This window comes from Amblyraja radiata, chromosome 3 (assembly GCF_010909765.2).
Source record: "Amblyraja radiata isolate CabotCenter1 chromosome 3, sAmbRad1.1.pri, whole genome shotgun sequence".
NCBI lineage: Eukaryota > Metazoa > Chordata > Chondrichthyes > Rajiformes > Rajidae > Amblyraja > Amblyraja radiata.
In genome coordinates this window covers 66,006,752-66,029,250 of record NC_045958.1, presented here as the reverse complement: position 1 = coordinate 66,029,250, position 22,499 = coordinate 66,006,752, and the positions used below count along the sequence as shown (strand labels likewise).

Here is a 22,499-nt window from a genome sequence, read left to right as displayed (position 1 = left end):
TTGTATTTTGTAGGTCAGTATAATTTATTAGTGGCAAATAACTAGGAATGATTTACGATCATTCGTAAACACTTCAATCTGAACACTTCAAAAATCTCGTTGGAAAATGAAAGAGTATAATTACCTTTTGGCCGAGGGCCCTGAAGGCATGCTTAGTGTCTTCTGGAGGTTAAATTTACCAGTACTGAGCCCCTCTGTTGACTGTGAAAAACTAATGCTCCTATGTTTGAAGAACTCAAAACCACCAGTTGAGCTAGGTTCCTATGATGAAACAAAAGTCAATACATTAACTCAAAAACATTCAAGATATTTTCTATTCCCTTACACCACCTGGGAACAAACAGAAAACTATCTGGTCGAGCATTAGAAGAATCCTGAAATTAATTTCGAAGTGAAGGTAAAGTTAGATAATGCACCGTCTATGAGCAATGAAATTTGCAGTAAGAGTAGTCACAACAGCCGACAGCTCAGTCATCTAATGTTCTTCAGGAATGCCTCAGGTTTCATCAGCTAATTCTCTCAATAACCGACCACATAAATAATTAAATCCTCAACTAGTTACAACTAGTACTGTGTGTTTTGGTTATTCACTGATTTTGCAGTAGTAATCATATCAACCACACTACGTGAAGATTAGACACAACCAACAATTTTCATCCTGTAACATTACAGCGTAAAGATGGACGAAAGACTGATCGACGGTTCAGGTTTATATTAGAGTGTGGTTTTATGTTTGTAAAATAAGAACAAATACATTTAATTCACAATGTTGATTGCAAGATTGTTCATTCTGGGTGAAGTTCATCTTAATCTGCATGTTCCAAACTTCTCCAGAATCCCAATACTCTAATGTTTAAATAGCACACATGAAAAATAGAGAAACTAGACAGATGGCTTTTAAAGGTATGTCCAATTTATAAAGCAAAGTTTAAGTTTATTTCTGTAAGCTGAGCTCAATACTGAATTATGGAAAAAATATTTTGTCAATTATATACATTTGGAATTGAAACTGTAAAGACCACAAAATAACAGAAGAACTCATGTTAAAAAAATGATGCAAAAAGCAACATCTTAATACATTCCGAAGATTAGTGTTTGTTGGAGGTCAATCGTTTAATCATAAGGACAGTCTTCTGTGGTGTCCAAGACCAACCATTTTCATTAATGAGCATGCCCCATTATTACCCAGAGTTGTGAATCTGTGGAATTCTCTGTCACAGAAGGCAGTGGTGGTCAATTCACTGGATGTTTTCAAGAGGGTTAGATTTAGCTCTTCGGGCTACGGGAATCAAGGGATATGGGGAAAAAGCCGGAACGGGGTACTGATCTTGGATGATCAGCCATGATCATATTGAATGGCGGTGCTGGCTCGAAGGGCCTACTCCTGCACCTATTTTCATGTTTCTATTTGGCTACAACTGATGACTGTCCAGTTTCATTTCAGTACCCTCCATAATGTTTGGGCCAAAGGCCCATCATTTATTTATTTGCCTCACATGGTTAAAGTGCACATTGTCAGATTTTATTAAAGGGTATTTTTATACATTTTGGTTTCACCATGTAGAAATTACAGCTGTGTTTATACATAGTCCCCCCATTTCAGGGCACCATAATGTTTGGGACACATGGCTTCACAGGTGTTTGTAATTGCTCAGGTGTGTTTAATTGCCTCCTTAATGCAGGTATAAGAGAGCTCTCAGCACCTAGTCTTTCCTCCAGTCTTTCCATCACGTTTGGAAACTTTTATTGCTGTTTATCAATATGAGGACCAAAGTTGTGCTAATGAAAGTCAAATAAGTCATTATGAGACTGAGAAACAGGAATAAAACTGTTAGAGACATCTTAGCCAAACTGTAAGCTTACCAAAATCAACTGTTTGGAACATCATTAAGAAGAAAGAGAGCACTGGTGAGCTTAGTAATCGCAAAGGGACTGGCAGGCCAAGGAAGATCTCCACAGCTGATGACAGAGGAATTCTCTCTATAATAAAGAAAAATCCCCAAACACCTGTCTGACAGATCAGAAACACTCTTCAGGAGTCAGGTCAGGTAGGATGTTTTAAGAGAATTCCACTATTAACAGATTTAGTTTGATTAACAGACGTCCGGTAAGCTTAAGGAAACTTCTCATGAGCAATTTTGTTATTCTTTCATGCGCTAAAACCAAAAACCACTGTCCGCAGAAGACTTCATGAACAGAAATACAGAGGCTACACTGCAAGATGCAAATCACTGGTTAGCTGCAAAAATAGGATGGCCAGGTTACAGTTTGCCAAGAAGTACTTACAAGAGCAACCACAGTTCTGGAAAAAGGTCTTGTGGACTGATGTGACGAAGAGTGACGGCAAGAGAAAAGTATGGAGGAGAGAAGGAACTGCCTAAGGTACAAAGCATACCACCACATCTGTGAAACACAGTGGTGGGGGTGTTATGGCCTGGGCATATATGGCTGCTGAAGGTACTGGCTCACTTATCTGCTTTGATGTTACAACTGCTGATGGTAGTAGCATAATGAAATCAGAAGTGTATAGACACATCCCATCTGCTCAAGCTCAAACAAATGCCTCAAAATTCATTGGCTGGCGGTGCATTCTAGAGCAAGACAATGATCCCAAACATACTGCTAAAGCAACAAAGGAGTTTTTCAAAGCTAAACAATGGTCAATTCTTGAGTGGCCAAATCAATCACCCGATCTGAACCCAATTGAGCATGCCTTTTATATGCTGAAGAGAAAACTGAAGGGGATTAGCCCCCAAATCAAGCATAAGCTAAAGATGGCTGCAACACAAGCCTGGCAGAGCATCACCAGAGGAGACACTCAGCAACTGGTGATGTCCATGAATCACAGACTTCAAACAGTCATTGCATGCAAAGGATATGCAACAAAATACTAAACATGACTACTTGCACTTTAACCACATGTGATTTTTTCTATTACAAATCTCAAATTGAGGAATACAGAGGCAAATAAATAAATGATGGGTCTTTGTCCCAAACATTATGGAGGGCACTGTAATTCGTCATAAATTTCTCAGTTTACACTTACATATATGAAGACCTGGACAAGAATCAGGATTGATCTTTTAACATGCAACATTTCTGCCATATATATGCCAAGCACTGATCTCACCATCTCAACAAAAGTATCTAACCATCTCAATCATCTTCCTCGTTCTCTCCGGAAGTGGCGGCGCTGTGAAACGGCTGCGGCTCGCCTGCAGTCTGTCTATTTTTACTTTTTTTGTGTTGTTTTTTTTTGTCTTGTACAGTTATACTTTTGGTTATTAGGTTGTGTTATGTGTGGGGGGGGGGGGGGGGTTAAACAGGGCTTTCTGTCTCTCCCTTCGGGGGAATGCGACTTTCTTGTCGTATCCCCTTCTCTTCCCCCGTCTGAGCTGAGGCCTAATGGCGGAGCTGGCGGCCTCCAACCTGCGACCGACCTCGAGGCTCCGGAGGTAGAGCCAGCCAGGACTTACCAACGCGAGGCTGGCCGTCTTCGAGCTGCGGCGGCGTTCGGGCAGCGGCACGACTCGGCGCTCCGATGAGGGCGGACGGCGCGGGGCTGAGACACTCCTGTGAGGGCGGCCCGGCTCCCGGCTGGAAGGCGCTCCCGTGTGGGCGGCCCGGCTCCCGGCTGGAAGGCGCTCCCGTGTGGGCTGCCCGGCTCCCGGCTGGAAGGCGCTCCCGTGTGGGCGGCCCGGCTCCCGGCTGGAAGGCGCTCCCGTGTGGGCGGCCCGGCTCCCGGCTGGAAGGCGCTCCCGTGTGGGCGGCCCGGTGCGGGGCTGAGACGCTCCCGTGTGAGCGGTGCAGGGCGGAGACGGTGCTCCGGTGGCTGAGGCGGCGGCGACCTGAATCCGGGGCTCGGCCGCGGGCCAGTGGACGACATCGTCGGGAGCTCGCAGGTCACAGGCTGGTGCCTGTTTTCCGGAGCTCCCGTGGCAACAGCTGCATCCGCTGGACTGGAGGGCGGCAGCTTCGACCACCCCCGGACCGCGGAGCTTGAACCGCGGGACTGACTTACCATCGCCCGGTGGGGTATCGCCTCAGCGCAGAGGGAGAAGAGGAGGGAAGAGACAGTAACCCTAAGACTTTTTGCCTCCATCACAGTGAGGAGGTGCTTGGTGAACTCACTGTGGTGGATGTTAATTTGTGTTTATTGTGTGTTGTTTATTATTACATGTATGGCTGCAGGCAACGACATTTCGTTCAGACCGAAAGGTCTGAATGACAAATAAAGGATTCAATTCAATTCAATCATGACATTCAATTATTTCATCAGAACCAAATCCCCCACTAACAACATTTTGAATCATTGATGGCCAGAAATGTAGCTGGATCAAATCACATAAATATTGTGGAATCAATGGAAGGTAAGAGGCAAGGTTTACTGCTGAGAATAGCTCACCTCTTGAATCTCCAAAATATTTCCACTCTCAACAAAACTTAAGACGGTAATGTAATACTCTTCAGTTGCTAGGGTGAGTGAAGCTCGAATATCCCTTGGGAATCTTTTAGTTAACAAAACAATCCACTTCACTGGCACCTCATCTAGCATTCTGAAGATTCATTCCGTCTGCAGAAGGCTACACTGTCAGCCACATACAGAAAGCTCTGTAGCAATTTGCTCTGCCTCCTCAATACCACCTTCCATATCAGAAATCTCTATTTCCTGAAGAGCAAGGGCACGAAGATATCAGGAATGCCACCACAAGTTCTGGTTCAAACCACTAACTATCATTTAAAAATGCATCACTATTCTTTCACTATCGTTAGGCCTAAATACTAAACCACAAAGAGTGCAGTAGTTCAGCAGCACACCATTACCATAATACTCTATCAGGGTGGGCCTTAAATACTGGACCTGTCAATCATTCAAATGATGCACAAAAATAAGCATTTTTCATACTTGCCTGAGTTGTAGGAGTGGGTGGAGGAGTTTCTAATTCTCCTGTGCCAATGGCTTTCAAGAAACGGATCATATGTCGACAAAGATCCCATTTTCCTTGTTCAAGAGCTGTGTTGAAGAGCAGTGTTGCATGCTGTCTGCTAACTGTTGGGACCTCCATGTTCTACCAGGAGAGAGAAATAGTGGTGAGAAAATAGAACTAAACAAAAACTTTCCATAGACTTTATTGAAAATGCACAAGCTATATGCTTGGAAATTTAAGATTTTATATTGAGCTCATAGCCAATATGACATTTGTGCCGCTGAACACCTGGTATTCAGGTAACCCAATTTTAGAATCGCAAACTTAGTTTTTGGAAGCTATCTTGGATATGTATTAAAGTGATGAAAGCTATTAACCCAACGGATGCCAGATTATTAGATTTCCTGCATAACAACTACAGTATTTGAGATTTAAAGTTTATTCAGGAGAGCATTAGTTCTTCACACTACAAGCAACACATTAGTAATGATACTCTCTCTTCGGAGGAATGCACTCAAAAATTGTTTCTACAGCAAAATAAAATCAATGTAACCAAAAGTATTAGTAATAACATCAATATAAGGCTAGCATATCTTAAACATAATCAAAAACTATATTTAACAACTGTAGCAGATATCCTGCACTTTAAACCATAATCTATATACTTTTAAAACTCTGTGTGTGTGTGGGTGTATGTCATTTTGCATTTGTATCTCCTCAAAAACCAGACGCAAAAACGCGAAGATTTTTACAATTTCGGTATGGATTTAACTTACGATTTCATAAACGCACTCCTCTCTAAATTCGGTCAATTATTTCCGCAGATTTTGAATAAAGTTGTTCACAAAACTCACTTTTTAAAATATAATCGCCGCTTGCTAGCTGCTACATCACAATGCCCACATGCCCACCAATCAAGGCCCACCTGCCTCCTGGCCCCCCCCCCCCCATCCGCCGCTGTGGATTAAAGGCGCAGAAAGATTGAGAAAGTTCTGCAGAACAAAGATTCTAAAGCTCCGTTCCGCTATAGGATTCTGCAGATCTCGGATCAGCGGCGCCTCTCGCGCTGAACCTTTTCCTCACTGCCGGCGCAGCTCGTGAAGCCCCGGCCCTCCCAGCTGTGGGTTTCCAGAGAGTCAGAAGCCGGTGCTTCGTTGCTGTCAACGCTCGCTCCTGGGCGAACACGTCTTGCCTTGGCGGCTTTAAACGGCTGTTGATACCGCTATAGGATCTTTGCTCTCTACCCGTCACAGGGGACGATAATTTGCCCCGCCCCCCCGGCCCGGCTCTGTCACGCTGTCGGAAGCCACGATCGGCTGGTCCCCCCCGCTGCTTTTCACCGTCCTCAGATCGCTCCGTGCCTCGCTCGGGCTGTCGACCCGCCCTTCTCCTCTCTCTCCCTCCCCCCTCTCTCCCTACCCCCTCTCTCTCTCTCCCTCCCCCGCTCTTTCTCGTACTCTCTCCCCATCTCTCTCTCTCCCCCTCTTTTCCTCCACTCCCTCTCTCTCTCCCCCAACCCTCCCCCACCCTGCCTCCCCGAAACCCCCTTCCCCCCTCCACACCCTCCCCTCCCCTACCCACTTCCCTCCACCTCTACCCGCCCTTCCCCCTACCTCTCCCCCTCCTTTCCCACCCTCTCCCCCCTTCCCTCCCCCCCCCTCTCAGCCTCCCTTTCCCTCCCTTCTCCCCCCCCATCTCTTGCTCCCCTCCTCCCTCACCCTCCCCCCCTCACCCACCCCCCCTCTCCTTCTGTCTCTTGCCCTTCTGTATCTGTCTCTCCCCATTCTCGCTCTGCCCTCACTTTCTACCCCCCCCCTCCCCTCCCTCTCTAGACGCGCCTGCGAGTTGGGGGCTATGCATCAGTGGATAGGGCGGTTATGGGGTAAAAGGAGCAAAGTAATAATAATATAATATCAAGGGGTGTAGTTAGCGTTTGTGCGGGGAGGGTAGTTAGTGTGTGTGACGCCGCATGCTATCCCCCCCAGCCCACCCCCCCTCCCCCGCGCTGGGGGAACCGACCCAAAAGGTCTGCATTTGGTCTAGTATACAATAAAAATAAGGTGCAAGAAATCTAAAATAAAGACAGAAATTGTTGTAACACTCAGTCAGTTTACAACTGCAGATTATCTGTTTGTCTTTCCACAGATGCTATCTGATCTGGTCTTTCTATTCTGTACTTTAAAGATTTCAAAGGAACCTTTTATTTATTGTATGTTCTGAGGGATCTCACTATGCTACTGTATGTGCAGTAAGGTATGTGCAATATAGAATAGTAGGCATTTGTTAGTACACAAGATGTGTTCATGGTGACATTCACTGGGTCATCAATCATCTGTCATTTATTGCCATTTTGTCAAAACTGTATGTGCCATTCAGTGAAATTCTCATTTGAGCTTGCATTTTCTTGCATCAGTACAGTAAGGGCTCATTTTGTTTATAGCGCTGATTTCCAAATTTGTTTGCAACAATTACTACTGCTACTAAAGGTACACAAAAATGCTGGAGAAACTCAGCGGGTCCAGTCTGAAGCCAGTCTGAAGAAGGGTTTTGACCCGAAACTTTGCCTATTTCCTTCGCTCCATAGATGCTGCTGCACCCGCTGAGTTTCTCCAGCATTTTTGTGTACCTTCGATTTTCCAGCATCTGCAGTTCCTTCTTTAACACTACTGCTACCAACACTGTTTGTGAAACCATATTAATTGTGGCACCATTGAGTTACTGGGAAAAATGGATTAACCTTAATTTGATTGAAGAGAGAAAAAAAAACACAAAATGAAACAGAGAACAACTACAGAAAATGAAGAGACTGGAGAAAGTAGTTACGATAAGTTGTAATAAGTCTATAAATTAGACTCAACCCCAAGAACAAGGTACACACTCTGGAATCTAAAGTTTCAAGAAATGCGGACTGTTCAGAACAAAGGTAACTATAGGGATATGAAGTGTGAATTAGGGATATGGTATGAATTGAAGAACTTTTCCTATCGTAAATTCATTTGGTAATGAATAAAATTCAAAGAACGTCAAGAATGAGGGTTCAATATGAGGAAATTAGTACAAGCACAAGATCCAAATTTCCCATTTCCATCAGTCCTGTTGTCCCAAGACCTAGTCTGTACACCTTTGTTGAACTTTCCCCCAGGACAAGAACATCCTTCTTCAGAAAAGGCAACTAAAACCAACTGTGCATGCAAAACTGCGCATGTGACATGGCCTCACCAAAGAGAAATTGGATTGGTTAGTCTAATACTCACTGGACTATAGAAGACTGAAAAGGAATCCAATTGAAACATAGATATTCAATTGCACTAGGCAGGCTAAGTATGGGATGTTTCTGATGGTTGTAGAATTCAGAAGCAGGGACCAAAGCCTTGCATACAGGATATACCATTCAGAATGCAGATCAGGAGAAATGTCTTCATCTAGGTGATGAACTATGGAAATCTATCTCAGATGGCAGCAGTGGCAAAATCTTTAAATATATTAAGGCAGTGGTGGCTAAGTCTTTAGTGGCTAATATATTCAGGAAGGAAGCATGCATATTTGGCTATAAAAGGCTATCCTATCCTATCCTATCCTATATTTCTTAATGCGAAAGGGATTAAGGGATGTGCAAAGAAGGTGGGAATAGAGTACTGAAATGGATGATCAGCTATGATTGTGTTGAATGGCAGAGCAGCTCGAAGGGTGGAGTGGCCTTCCTCTGTTCTTAGTTTCAATGTTTTTACATGTTTTATAAAACGTGCACAAGGCCCGCTTGTTTAATCTGTCAGCAGATGTGTTCTGCTCCTAAGCACCGTAACTTAAAACAGTATTGCACAATAGCTCATGCAACTTTCAATGGAAATTACCCACTTGGAAATAACCCAAGAACAATTTGCTGCTTCACTAAAAAGCCAGCAAAAAAATAAATAAATAAATGAGATCATAAGAAACACAAACAGGACTAAGTTTTTAGGCTGCTTAAGCCTGTTTTTCTCTTCAATACCACTCTGATGCCTTTGTATTTCTAATGTCTGTTAATCTGTGACTCAATGATTCCACATCTGGGGTAGAGAATTCCAAAAAAATCACCAACCTCCTAGGAAGAAATACCTCCTCACCCTGGATTTAAATGCACAAATCCTTATTCCGAAACTATGCCCCCTAGTTTTAGATGCCTCCATTCCATTAGGGTGATCTGAAAATCTATCTGTCAATCCATCTCAGAATCTTACATGCTTCAACAAGAGTACCTCTCATCTTCCTTCATATGCCCTTCAAACCAACCTAAAGAACCTTCTCTGCATTGCCTCAATCACATCATTTCTTAAACAATCTTTTTTCCATCCAGGTGATGATGTGGCACAGTGGTGCAGCTGCCTTACAGTGCCAGAGACCCAGGTTCGATCCTGACTACAGATGCTGTCTGTATGGAGATTGTATGTTCTTTCTGTGACCTCGTTGGCTTTCTCTAGGTCCTCTGGTTTCCTTGCACACTTTATAAACGTACAGGTTTGTAGGTTAATTGGTTTTGGTAAAAATTGTAAATTGTCCCTAGTGTTTAGGACAGTGCTAGTGTAGGCGTGGACTCGATGGGCTAAAGGATCTGTTTCCACGCTGTATCTCTAAAGCCTACAGTGTAAAGTAAAGGTGCAGTCTCACCAGTGCATTGCAAGGCTACATCCGAACTATCTTATATATACTATGACACTTGTAATAATGGCCAACATTCCACTAGCGTTTCTAATTACTTGTTGTAGCTGCACGTTTTGTGTTTCATGTGCCTTCTGCCTGGAGAAGAGGTATTGCAGTTGTGGTTTTCCAATTCCAGGGCCTCTCCAAAATCCAGACACTTTTAGAAGATTACAACAAACACTCCCACACCCCAAAAGACTTACATCTTTGGTCGCATTAAATTATCTAGTCTGTTTTTTCTCAAACGATAGAACTTGTTTTACGTTCCTCCTGCCCCATAGCCCCTTGATTATCTATTGTGTTTGAAGTGTTTTTAGTGCCTTCTACTGTGAAGATGGTTTGAGCATGCGCATCCCCTTAAAGCCAAGCTTAAAAGCATTTACAATCTTCGGCCAGAACTGCTGAAGAAGAGCCTCGACCAAAAACGTCACCTATTACTTCTTTCCAGAGATGCTGCCTGTCCCGCTGAGTTACTGCTGCTTTTTGTGTCTATCACTGCTGAATGAATGATCCATCTTGGTTTCTTTCGAGGTCCTCACCTGCACAGAAGACTTTAACCAATTCAATTCACTCTGTGATATATGTGAAATAGTTGAGAGTACTGGGATCTGTCAACATTTTGATTTAAATGTCAAAAACTTACACTCTGAAGCATTTACAGTAAATTTCAAAGCTACACCTTTTTTCCTGCGATTATTTTAAAAATCAGTATACACCAAGTTCCTACCTGCAGGATGATGAGATAAGACGCAGCAGTGTCCAAATCTTGTGCCAGTAAACATTCCTCAAACAGATCTTTAGGATTGCCTACAGCAGCAAACAGATAATTCCACAAGGCATATTCAGTTTTTCTAGCACAATGAACTACTGTCTGCAGAAACAGAGGGAATTCGGCAATGAACTTTGCCACAGTTGGAAGCAATGGGTCAGGAATAGGTTCCCGGGAGGTAGCTTCTTCTTCCAATACTTCGTGAAGCATCAGTTCCAGTACATGAGGGAAATAGGGCAATGTAGCACAGGACTGAGCTAAGAGCAGAGCCTGCTCACCAAGGTTCCTGACGAGGAGCTGGCGAAGAATATGGTGGAGGTAGATTTGGGAAGTCCTCTCAACAGTACAAAAAGGGAATAGGACTTCTAATGGTTTGTTTTCACTGTTATGTACATATAAATTATCATATAGCACAGTTTCATTCACTGCGCCAAGGACTAGGGCATCTTCAAATAGAACAGCCAAGGGATAGATATTGATTTGGAATGGCAACATAATCCGCCTGGATAGGAAGGAATGTGGTTTGCGATTGTCTCGAGGAAAAAGAGGGAGCCAAACTTTCATTCCTGCTTCTCCACAACTGAGCCAGAGCGCTTCGAGCAAATGACGTTTGTGTTTGTTGGATCGGCAAGTTGTCCACACATTTTCAACACACTGCGCAAGTACAATGGGTGCACAGGATGGGAGCTAAAAGACATAACAAAATTCTTGTTGTGAAATTAGCAGAGCTGCTCCGAAGAGTTGTTTAAGTGATTCAAAAATATCATTAGCTATATTATTTCAGGTTATTTTAATTTATAATGACCAAAATACTAAACATTTAAAGCATACAGTGTCCTCCATAAGGGACAAAGACCCATCATTTATTTATTTGCCTTTGTACTCCACAATTTGAGAATTGCAATATGAAAAAAATCACATCTGGTTAAAGTGCACATTGTCAGGTTTTAATAAAGGCCATTTTTATATATTTTGGTTTCACCATGCAGAGATTACAGCAGTGTTTTTAGTCCCCCCATTTCATAGTCCCCCCATTTCAGGGCACCATAATGTTTGGGACACAGTAATATCATGTAAATGAAAGTAGTCTTGTTTAGTATTTTTTTGCATATCCTTTGCATGCAATGACTGCTTGAAGTCTGCGATTCATGGACATCACCAATTGCTGGGTGTCTTCTCTGGTGATGCTCTGCCAGGCCTGTATTGCAGCCAAAGTACACAAAAATGCTGGAGAAACTCAGCGGGTGCAGCAGCATCTATGGAGCGAAGGAGATAGACAACGTTTCGGGGCAGCCATCTTTAGCTTATCCTTGTTTTGAGGGCTAATCCCCTTCAGTTTTCTCTTCAGTATATAAAAGGCATGCTCAATTGGGTTCAGATCAGGTGATGACTTGGCCACTCAAGCACTGACCATTTTTTAGCTTTGAAAAACTCCTTTGTTGCTTTAGCAGTATGTTTGGGATCATTGTCTTGCTGTAGAATGAACCGCCGGCCAATGAGTTTTGAGCATTTGTTTCAACTTGAGCAGATAGGATGTGTCTATACACTTCAGAATTCATTATGCTACTCCCATCAGCAGTTCTATCATCAATGAAGATAATTGAGCCAGTACCTTCAGCAGCCATACATGTCAGGCCATAACACCCCCACCATCGTGTTGCACAGATGAGCTGGTATGCTTGGATCTTGACTTCTCTCCTCTCCTCCATACTTTGCTCTTGCCATCATTCTGATATATGTTAATCTTCATCTCATCTGTCTACAAGACCTTTTTCCAGAACTGTGGATGCTCTTTTAAGTGCTTCTTGGCAAACTGTAACCCGGCCATCCTATTTTTGCGGCTAACCAGTGGTTTGCATCTTGCAGTGTAGCCTCTGTAATTCTGTTCATGAAGTCTTCTGCGGACAGTGGTCATTGACAAATCCACACCTGAAGAGTGGTTCTGATCTGTCGGACAGGTGTTTGGGGATTTTTCTTTATTATAGAGAGAATTCTTGTCATCAGCTGTGGAGGTCTTCCTTGGCCTGCCAGTCCCTTTGCGATTAGTAAGCTCACCAGTGCTCTCTTTCTTCTTAATTAGTTCCAAACAGCCAATTTTGGTAAGTCTAAGGTTTGGCTGATGTCTCTAACAGTTTTATTCTTGTTTCTCAGTCTCATAATGTTTTTTTGACTTTCATTGGCACAAATTTAGTCCTCATGTTGATAAACAGCAATACAAGTTTCCAAAGGTGATGGAAAGACTGGAGGAAAGACTAGGTACTGAGAGCTCTCATATACTTGCATTAAGGAGGCAATTGAGCACGCTTGAACAACTACAAACGCCTGGGAAACCATGTGTCCCAAACATTATGAAGACTATGTATAAACACAGCTGTAATTTCTACATGTGAAACCAAAATGTATAAAAATGGCCGTTAATAAAATCTGACAATGTGCACTTTAAGCACATGCGATTTTTTAAATTACAAATCTCAAATTGTGGAGTACAGAGGCAAATAAATAAATGATGGGTCTTTGTCCCAAACATTATGGATGGCACTGTATGTAATGTTTTTCTGCTAGTCTGCTTGGTCATTTTTCCAGTGTGTTTACTTACCAGCTTCTTATGTTTGGAAATACTGTCCTTCTCTCGTACCTGAGGACCTGATCGATCCCTTTGTAGCATGATAAGCTGACCTGCCAAATTTAGCATAATGCTCTCTGCAGCACAGGCCTGAAAGAGAAATTATATAGGCAAAGGCACTTAATAAAGTAGGAATTTCCTTAGCAGTAAATAACATTAAAAAGTAAAATTTAACGTTATTAACTGCTTTCAGTTTACTTTCACAATACATTTCAAATGAATCAACGTCCATTTGAACTGCATAACCAACAGCTATGGAGTTTCAAAATAAAATGTCTTCAGTGCTAGTGTTACTGTGGAACAGCTTTTTATTTTTTTTTAAACGAAGGTGATGTGCCGTAAATATTTTTTTTAAAGTGCTGTGAATGCTAAATCAATCCCCCAAAATAATTTTACCATTCTTAATTTTGAAACTTACGAGAATTCTTGGTGGGAAAACATGATATTTTTGAACATTTAAAAACTCTAATCTAATGAATTGCTCTTTAACAATAAGGGAAGCAGATGTTATGTTTTGTGATAAATCACTGTCACTTAGTATTCTGCTTCAGATCTGTGGAGTTATGGTAAAGTGCAAAAATTAGTGATGATGTTCCACCACTGAGTTGCTTTTGTATCAGGCTAAAGAGTTATACCTTGGTTTCATCAGACCAGATAATCTTGTTTCTCATGGTCTGAGAGTCCTTTAGGTGCCTTTTGGCAAACTCCAAGCAGCTGTCATGTGCCTTTTACTGAGGAGTAGCTTCCGTCTGGTCACTCCAGAGGAACTCTGGAGCTCTATCAGAGTGACCATCGGGTTCTTGATCACCTCTCTTCCATTTAAGAATGACAGAGGCCACTGTGTTCTTCGGAACCTACAATGCTGCAAATTATTTTATACCCTTCCCCAGATCTGTGTCTCGAAACAATCCTGTCTCGGAGGTCTACGGACAATTCCTTCGTCTTCATGGCTTGGTTTTTGCTCTGACATGCACTGTCAACTGTGGGACCTTATATAGACAGGTGTGTGCTTTTCCAAATCATGTCCAATCAATTTAATTTACCACTGGTGGACTCCAATCAAGTTGTAGAAACATCTCAAGGATAATCAATGGAAACAGGATGAACATAACCTCAATTTTGAGTGTCATAGCAAAGGGTCTGAATACTTACATAAATGTGCTTTTTCAGTTATTTATTTTTAATTACATTGCAAAAATCTCTATACACCTGTTTTTGCTTCTCATTCGGGGGTATTGTGTGTAGATTGATGATTAAAACAATGAATTTAATCCATTTTAAAATAAGACTATAACGTAACAAAACATGGAAGGGGTCTGAATACTTTTTGACTGCACTGTACCTGTCAACTCAATGCTGTTGGTAATGCTAAAAATGCAGGTTGACATATTTACCTTCTGGCATGTGATATTCTAGTGCTTTGAGAAAGTTGCAGGCAGCAAATCATTGGATTGATCTGCTGTCATGAAAACAATAAAATTGTTTGGCAGGATATCAAATCATTTAGGTAGCAAGGAGTGAGAAGGAAAGGCCTAGCTATCTACAGCATGGAGTAATTTGGAGAATCTTGGGTTTTATCAAATTCTGTTATTTGTTAGGGTGAGACCTTCTGGAAAAAGATGGATTCCTAGAAACATGCAGTGTGGAAACAGGCCCTTCAGCCCACCAAACCTACCCCACCCATCATGTACCCATTTAGACTAATCATATTTTATTTTGTCATATTTTCTATAGATGAGCAATTTTTGTAGTGCATTTAAAGAAAGAGCATGTCCTATTTCAGTGAATCTATCCCAATATTAGTAATTTAAATGAGCTGTAATTTTTTTTTTTAAATCCCAAATATCTCGGGACGACATGTGATCTGCTGCAACAAAGTATGAATCAAAATATCATTTGTAAAATTAACATGAACTAATGACCATATGAAACAGTAGCATCAGAATTGCATAGATAGTGACTGATACCTGCTGTGGCATTTTCAAGGTGATGCCGGTTTCTGTTCTCACAGAAGTCAAAGTTATTGATACCACAAGTGAAGGATGTGGGATGTAACGTGACATGGATACCTCTTGCAGAACCTGAACACTGGCAGTGGGATTAGGTCTGGAGTTTTAAGAAAACAAAAATATATTAAAATAGCACAATAAATCTTTTCTCCAATAAATTCACGCTACAGCATGTTTTCTCACCATGATCAAAGTGCAGTAATTTACATTTGAAATCTCAAAGAAAAATCACATCAATGTTGGATGTGCGAAAATACTTCCACTTTACTTAATGTCAGGATCAAACACTTCCAAGTGAAATAAGCTCCCTATGAAAAATAGCACCTTAACTTCAAGAATTCTATTGTTCCAATGATTTTTCATTCTATTTATTTTATGCTCTGAGTAAAATGGTTCATTTTGATCAGAAAAGCTTGCTGGTTTATGATTGTGTTTTTGTTGCCAGTGATCTACTCTGGGTGTTTACAAAAAGCAGAGATGAAATTCCTTCCATTGCTGAGACTTTGATTTGAACTTCGAACTTAGTCGGCAGTTCACCCCCATCTTTTCAATAGTAATTACAGATGGATAACAAATTATGGTCTTTCCAGCAATGCCCAAATCCTAAAAAACGAATAAAGAATAAGGAAACAAATACCTTTGAAAAATTCAAACTTTGCATTTGGATCTTTGATCAACTGCTCTGAAGTACACACTGTACTTTACATAATTTTCTGAGTACTATCTATAGTGAGCATTAATTACTTAACATTTAATTGCATTTGTATACATTTTTAATGCTTCACTTTCCAGTCACTGACCTACCAAAATGCCCCATCTACACTTGTCCCACCGGCCTGCGTTCGGCCCATATGCTTCTAAACCTATCTTACCCATGTTCCTATCCAAATGTCTTTTAAATGTTGTAATGGTACCTGCCTCAACTACCTCCTCTGGCAGCTCGTTCCATATATCCAGCACCCTTTGTGCAAAAGAATTGCCCCACAGGTTCCTATTAAATTTTTCCCCCCTCACCTTAAACCTATGTCCATCTCTACTTCCTCAGAAGACTAATGAGGTTCTGCATGTCTCCATCGACTCTTAACAATAAGCGAGTTCGGTATTTCGATAAACATAAGGAATAATGGGATTTGTCAAAGGTCATTCGGGATTTTTTTTAAAGCAAACGCAGCGTGGTATAAACTGTGTATAAATTGTTAACTATTCTACCAAGGAAATAATGTAGAATTCTGTCAACTAAATAGCTTCCATTCTTGTTCTGCTGTTCACACACTACTTACACAGTCCCAGTTCTAGTTCGGTTCATTAATCTGCAATTATGAGATATTCAAAAAGTTAAAGAATTTATTCTTTTTATTTAATCCTTAATGTGTTTGCTACTGGAATAAGCAAATATTACTTGTGTTTGAAACATTTTCTTATCTTATTCATAATTTATGTGTAAAAATATATTTAATCTGAGGCAGGCAGCGACTGTTTCAGTGTGATGTACCTTGTACCTTGCGAAGAGTCCACCAGGGACTATACTGGAATTTGGACAATTTTAGAGTGGACAATTTTTACATTTACATTTATCAAGCCAATTAACCTACAAACCTGTATGTCTTTGGAATGTGGGAGGAAACCGAAGATCTCGGAGAAAACCCACGTAGGTCACGGGGAGAACATTCAAACTCCGTACAGACAGCGGCCGTAGTCGAGATCGAACCCGGGTCTCTGTTACTGTAAGGCAGCAACTCTACTGCTGCGCCACCATGACTGATGCTTTACCTACAGGTGGTGTGAATGTACCGTTAAGGTAAAGATCTCCGAGGAAAACTGAGTACAGGGTTGGCCCTGTGAAGGAGCCGCCAATCCGATATAAGACATTTAACTGCGAAATGCCTGCCCTTTAGTATTGGATAGATTGAGTGGAGAGTCCGTGCTGTTCCAAGTTTGCGGTGGTTGCGGTGCATTTCCCCCAGTGCACGTTGACCAGCACAGTTCGCCAGCCCTTGTTAGCAGAGGCTCTCTGTGCAGGTGTTACCCGAAGCCCAAAGGTTTTGTGGATGTTCTGCGTTAGGATCGGGCACGCAGCAAGCTAGCGAGAGGGCTGTCAGATGAGATCAGCCCAGGTTGCCGAGTGGCTGAAAGGCGGATTTTAATGGGTCGTTATACAACTGTTCCAAATGTGCGGCATCGCCGGCTCTCTCTCTCTCCCAGATCCCGCACCCCAATTGTCGACAAGGTCTGACTGAGAAAATGCTCCCACTCATATTACGAGTTGGCTCCGCGTTTGCCCATTCACTGGGATTTGCGGCACTTCCTTCAAAGAGAGCGAGAACAGGTCCCGTCAGCTGGGGAGTTGCGACCCACTCCTGAGTGAAGCCTCCAGTTGGGCTGCAGTTGAAATGGCGGCAAATTCTCATAATTAACCGGTCACAAGGACCCGGCTCACAACTGTGTGCCCTGACAGACTGGAACCAACCCCATAAGTTAAAGCAACAGCATCTTTATTTAAGCCAACCCACCTCGAAAGTTTAACCAGCCTGTTCGAATCCAATATGAACTTTCTAACCTATCCTCCACACATACATTCTCGTTTCAGGTACAGGATACCGAGTTGGATGATCAGCCATGATCATATTGAATGGCGGTGCAGGCTCGAAGGGCCGAATGGCCTACTCCTGCACCTATTTTCTATGTTTCTATGTTTCCTTCAATCCAGGAAGGTTGTTTAGATAGGAATGTAAGGACTGTCTCAAATTGGTTGACCACATCACTTGCAATTCGTGTAAATTAATATCGAATTTGAATGTCTGTGAGGCTAATGCCAGTGATTTGATAATTGACAGGTTCGTTCCAGGCATTCTTGCGTTTTCAAGGCTGGTGCGCTGGGCCTGTTGCTGACAAATTTGACGGACAAATTTATTTATAAATCTCATTGAAAAGAATACGCAGGTCCGTACACACACAGCTCAGCTGGCGAGAATGTTTATCCCGAATGACCTATGACCTGGGCACGCGCAGTTAAAATGACCAAACTTGCTTATTTCAAGAGATGGATCGCATAAAGCAACGACTGTTCTTCCTGAGAACACTGAAAAAGACTGCTCTGCCCCACCAGCTGCTGACAACATTCTACTGCTGCACCACAGAGAGCATCCTAATATATGGCATCTTTGTGTGGTATCTCAGCTGCACGGAGGCAGAGAGGAGAGGAGAGCTCTTCAGCGGGTCGTCCACCGAGCGCAGAAGATAATTGGGACACAGCTACCAGCCTTAAAGGGCATCTACAATACACGGTGCCTCAGGAAGGCCATCAGCATTCATAAAGACTCCTCACACCCTTGCAATAGTCTGTTCAAACTTCTACCACCTGGCAGACGTTACAAGGCCTTCTACGCCCGCACCTTCAGACTTAGGAACAGCTTCATCCCCAGAGCTATAGCTGCTCTGAACCAGTCCTGCTGTGTGCCCCCCCATAAATTGTCTCCCTCGGATGGTCACATCGCACATCGACCCGGCACAGACCTATTTGCACTTAATACTGCTTTAACTGTTTTTTTAATCTTGTTTCTCTGGGTGTCTAAATTTTTAGCTAATTAAGTTATTACATCGGATGAAAGTTGCATACCAAATCTCGTTGTACCTCTGTGCAATGACCATAAAGGTATATTATTATTATTATACTACTTGGATGCATCAGTTTGGTTTGGCAATAGCTCTGCCCACATTTATTACAATTGTTAATGCATGACCTGCACATCTATGAAGGAAATAGTTGACCACAATCCCTCTTAACAATACAAATGTGAGGGCAAACAGAAATGAAATTTTCTTTTAAAAGGAAATGAGTTTTGAGATGTTATTTACGGTTTCAAATACAGTAAGTAAATTTTATTTATATAGCACGTATAGCAGATTCAGAGCAAAACTATTGTGTTGCAAACTCCAAGAGAATTGACGCAGAAAGATTTTATGATTTTAACCAAGGAAAAGACTGTAATTAAATTAGGTTTTTTTTAATTATTTTTATTCAAAGTGATAAATATAGGTGCAATAATATCATCTCAAAAAGGCGTGCATTCTTCGCTAAGCAGTCAGCAAGAGGTTCTACTGTACCATTAAACGAGCTACACCCAGTAAACAAATTACCTGTAATTTATTATTGCTCAGAGTAGCATGACAGACAGTAAGTTTAATGCATGAAAACTTGTGCCTTGAAGCTATGAGAATTAGACATAATCAGCAAGTTGAGGCACATTCAGTCTCTACAGCTACCAGCAGTTTAATGTCCTGTACATGGGAAGTAAGCAGCATAACAAGAGTCTCATTCTTGAGTTTTTTAAACTTTTGAGAATCTTTGAAGTGAGCTGAAAATGTCTGAACTTCTGACAAAATTAATTAATTGTATAACGTAAAAATTGTTAATAGTACAATTTACCTGGAATATTACTTTTTGTTTGCATATTGCACAGGTTTATAATGCTTCATTATAAACGGAGTAGTCCAAAAGCAAAGAAAGTTTAAAGCCTATTTGAAGCATTGTTCTAGCTTGCATATACTGGTATCTCATTTAGTTCTGGATGATTAATTGTAGCGCGATCAGTCCTGGAAGATGAACACTCACAATAATATACTTTAAAAAGATATCCAATCAGACTGTGCAGTGGAATCTGATGTAAAATCAGGCCCTCCAGGCACTTCCATAACAACAAGACTGTGATCTCATTGGTGAAGGATTTGGTATTAAATAACGCACCAAGACTGCCTGCAAGGACAAGTATTGAATGGCTGAGGTAAAAAATGCGGCAGCTCAAGGCTAAAATGCAGTCTTCAGCATTGCACCTTGGCCAGCACAACAGGAATGAGCTACTGCTAAGGGCTGGCACTCGTTACTTGATATGTTGGAAGACCACCTCAATCATATGGTCATTCTAATCACTTCTCATTGGATATGATGGAAGCTGATGCCACCTCCTCATTTTGTTTCTTCACAGCCTGGAGATTCCTCAACAATAACAAGAGCAGCTGCTGATAGTACACAGCAATGGCACGCACACATCGTGCCAACCAGGATGCAGTCCTGAGTATCAAATCCCCGTATTGAGTGACTGTGGCACTCATCTTAACCCTTATGGGTAGCCACTACATTTAACTACATTTCATACCCCACTGAGCCATGCAACAATGAGATTGTTTTAACGTTTGATGTGGGAGCACCATCTGAACCCTCAATCGAAGCCTTGGCACAGTGGTGTGTAATAGCTCTCCATACATAATTCTACAAAGACCTTTTTTAGCGGTTTCCACGAGAGTTTATTTGTCTGAGAATGCATCCTTAGTACTATGCACTATTGTATTGTGGTTGCACTATCAGTTGTATAGATCTTACAGAGCAACTCCATTACCAGTGGCATGCCTCAACCACAAATGTATATTTCAGATGTCTGCATGCTTTGCATAAAGCAATCATACTTATCAGAACACCATTAAACTACCAAAACATTGTGGTTACTCACCCATTATCATTCCGATCAATACTGTATAAGCAGATAGAGCAGTCTGCCCTGAACAAAATCACCATGTCCCTGAAGACATTTATTAATAAAGTCTCCGCCTGCACTTTGGTAATATGAGCAAACACATTGTCCAGATTGGATGATCGGAGATAAAGTCTCAGCTATGTTAGAAAGAGAAACAGAATAAAATTATTGCAATGCAAATTCAGTATCAAATGTTTACAAGAATATTTTCTGTAAAATGGTCTACTGTAACAATATGTGTAGAAAGAAACTGCAGATGCTGGTTTATACTGAAGATAGTGTTTCAGCAGTGCTGGAGTAACCTAGTGGGTCAGGCAGCATTAATGAAAAAAAAGGATGGTCTCCAGAGATGCTGTCTAACTCGCCGGGTAACTAGCACTTTGTGCCTATCTGCTGTAACAATCCGCTTGGTCCTGGAAGGTGTTCGACTCTGATGAATTGTTGGAGGTGCTCTTATCCAGGGAAGTGGATCAGAATAGTCTTATGCTTGTGTCATGGATTGCAGATAGCAGAAATTCTAACTATCTATCTGTGACATATAATGGCATTAATAAAACCAAGTTCACCCACTATCACAGTGTGTGGGATATAGGTGGTAACTGAAACAAAAACCCACGATATGGGTACTCTGCAGTAAGTGACTCACTTACTGACTCACCAAAGCTCTTCCTTCCTTTACATTCACAAAATACAATGCAGCAACTCACCAAAGCTTCTCTGAGGACTCCTTCCAAACCCACAATCTTTACTGTCTAGAAGGACAGGGGCAATAGACCCACAAGAACACCACCACTGCCAAGTACTCAACTAGGTTGTGCACTATTACCACATGAGATATATTGTGCTTAATGTTCATTGCACATAATTACTGGAACTCCCTACACACAATAACAAAATGGAATTACGTTCATTGCAAGGATAGTAAAAGTTCAACTTGGCCCCTCACCATGTCTCCCCACAAACAATAAGGTATAAGCATTGCCAGCAATGAATATATAAACAAGGCTGATTTCCATTTTCCACAGCCAAATGTATAGATCTAGTAATTTATTTATTTGCATTTTGTGAAATCTGCATGGAGAAAAATATTCAAAATGCATTTTTTTGGATAAACACGCAAATTGGCGTATTTACGTTTCAAGTTTTTAAAGTGGTATTGTATCACTGTTAATCCTGATCACTAACAATCCAAGTTCCAAAGATATATGTGTTTTTCTTTTTAACATTCCTGACTTTCTCTTATTGTTCTCGTATGACAAGCAGTTTGTCAAGTTAGATACTTAATATGCACTTTATTTAAAAACAGAAGAGAAAATTAAAATGAGGGTGCCATTTCAAAGTGTAATGCAGGAATCAGGTTAAATTTGAGATTAGCTGGAATTAAAAAGAATCTATTTTAGTGACAGATTGGTTTGTTGATTGCCAGGGTTTTGACAAATCTCAAAATCCAGACCAGCAATACTTATTCATGGCTAACCACTCAGACTTTACATAATCACTGGCTTTGTGTGACTGTTGGTACGAACTTCAAGGACCCTTAGATTGTGGAAGACTCTTTATCTTTATCTCTGGAATTAATATAAAAGAGGCCAAAGATGAACTGTAACTCCGATTTATCACTTGAATATCCATGAATGAGAAAATGTGCTTTTCAAGCAGAAGAAATGCTGGTTCCCAAAGCATTAGTAAAAATGTTGGGCTTATGCGTGATTCTCCTGCAGGGATTTTATTACAATTGGGAGTCACTTTATCTTTGGTCATTCTGGTCAAAATGTTCACTTACCTCCTCTTGTTGGTCAATCAAATTATAACAGGCTAAAACAATGAAATCATTCCACCATGCCAAACCACCGGTCACTGCCATATTTTGTTCCTGAAAAACAGTAATAATGATTGGAGTCTTTCATCAGATTCTGCAAAATTCATTCATCACAAAATAGTTGTACTCCGTCAATTTTTTTAAAA

At 41.4% G+C, this 22,499-nt stretch overlaps 1 protein-coding gene and 1 long non-coding RNA gene across 5 annotated transcripts in view; one reads left to right on the top strand and one right to left on the bottom strand.

The window, feature by feature from the left end:
* The window catches only part of ric1 (RIC1 homolog, RAB6A GEF complex partner 1), a 131,773-nt gene that overhangs the window by 15,916 nt on the left and 93,358 nt on the right, over nt 1-22,499 (bottom strand). For all 4 annotated transcript variants that reach the window (XM_033017956.1, XM_033017955.1, XM_033017957.1 and 1 more), the window contains exons 15-21: nt 22,318-22,407; nt 20,511-20,671; nt 14,965-15,103; nt 12,971-13,087; nt 10,333-11,061; nt 4,911-5,069; nt 125-261 (exon numbers count right to left, since the gene is read on the bottom strand). In XM_033017956.1, coding sequence (XP_032873847.1) covers nt 125-261; nt 4,911-5,069; nt 10,333-11,061; nt 12,971-13,087; nt 14,965-15,103; nt 20,511-20,671; nt 22,318-22,407 — 1,532 coding nt within the window. The remainder of the gene's footprint in view (nt 1-124; nt 262-4,910; nt 5,070-10,332; nt 11,062-12,970; nt 13,088-14,964; nt 15,104-20,510; nt 20,672-22,317; nt 22,408-22,499) is intronic.
* LOC116971115 lies at nt 5,353-16,341 on the top strand. The gene is made up of 3 exons (XR_004411407.1): nt 5,353-5,364; nt 14,130-14,135; nt 16,169-16,341. It is a non-coding gene; the product is annotated as an uncharacterized LOC116971115 (long non-coding RNA).